General features: G+C 57.7%; 1 protein-coding gene across 1 annotated transcript; it reads left to right on the top strand.

Annotated features, from left to right (window-relative positions):
* Window positions 1-285: 285 nt before the first annotated feature.
* On the top strand, window positions 286-912 carry LOC136825226 (uncharacterized). Its single transcript, XM_067081249.1, has one exon. It carries the CDS (start codon window positions 286-288, stop codon window positions 910-912), a length of 627 nt encoding a protein of 208 aa, XP_066937350.1.
* The last annotated feature ends 231 nt before the right edge of the window (window positions 913-1,143 follow it).

Genomic DNA, 1,143 nt, shown 5'->3' with positions numbered 1-1,143 from the left:
GCCAGTTATCTCCTGACGGTCGTCGACCACTCCACCAGGTGGCCTGAAGTGATGCCCACGCAATAAGCCACCGCCAATGCGTGTGCCGAGGCCCTCCTCTCCAGCTGGGTCAGCCGGTTCGGTGTCCCGGACCACATAACCACCGACAGGGGCCCTGCCTTCCTGTCCGAGTTATGGTCTGCCCTGGCACGCCTGCTGGGGACCTCTCACCACACCACCACTGCCTACAGCCCCGTGGCCAACGGATTGGTGGAGCGGTTCCACAGGTCCCTGAAGGTGTCCCTCATGGCCCGCTGCACCACCAAGGATTGGAAGTACCAGCTGCCTTGGGTCCTCCTTGGGCTGAGGACCGCTCCCAGAGCCAATGGCAACCCGTCCACAGCAGAGAAAGTCTACAGGGAGCACCTCGTAGTCCCGGGCGAACTCGTCACGGGGGATCGCCACAACCTGACAGTCCAGAGGCTCCGTGACACAGTCGAGAAGTTCGCCCCCTGCCAGCGGACGTACGTAGACAGGACAACACCATTCACGCCTCCCGGCCTGTCCTCCACCAACGTCTTCATCAGGAACGATGCTGTCCACCTGCCCCTAACCAGGCCCTACAGGGGCCCCTTCCGCGTGGTGGAGCTGAACTCCAAAGCATTCCAGCTGGCTGTGCACGGGAATGACGACTGGGTGTCTGTTGACTGTCTCAAGCCCGCCCTGCTGGAGGAAGTCGTCGACGATACCACGCAGCGGCCTCTGCAGGGACCGTCGTCCCCGCAGCCAGCCCAACCCCCAAAAAATTCACATGGCCGCCCCCAGAAGCACCAAGGCAGCGCAGCAGCCAGCCGCTCCCACTCACGCCACATCCCCCAGCTGACTTGGCGGAGCCGCAGCACTCTCCAGCGGCCCAGCAGATACCTAGTTTAATCAGACATTACCCAAGTCTTTGTGGGGGAGTATTGTAAAGTCCCCAATCAATGGGTTTTCTGTGGTGAACTTCCCATTTTCTACGGTGACTCTCCTACAAGCTTGGGTCAAGCCTAATAGCTACATTTTTATCTATGTAAATACGTATCTGTTACTGATTTATTTATGCCTGTTTGCTTTTTATATGTCAGAATATTATTGTGTCCATTCTTGCATTTTGATCTTTTATGT

This window comes from Macrobrachium rosenbergii, chromosome 37 (genome assembly GCF_040412425.1).
Source record: "Macrobrachium rosenbergii isolate ZJJX-2024 chromosome 37, ASM4041242v1, whole genome shotgun sequence".
In the NCBI taxonomy this organism is placed as follows: Eukaryota; Metazoa; Arthropoda; class Malacostraca; order Decapoda; family Palaemonidae; genus Macrobrachium; species Macrobrachium rosenbergii.
The sequence above is the reverse complement of the archived record's forward strand: the minus strand, read 5'-3'. Positions and strand labels throughout refer to the sequence as shown.

Excerpts from the sequence above, each read along its gene's own strand:
- LOC136825226 (XM_067081249.1), top strand. The coding sequence starts at position 286 with ATGGCCCGCTGCACCACCAAGGATTGGAAGTACCAGCTGCCTTGGGTC.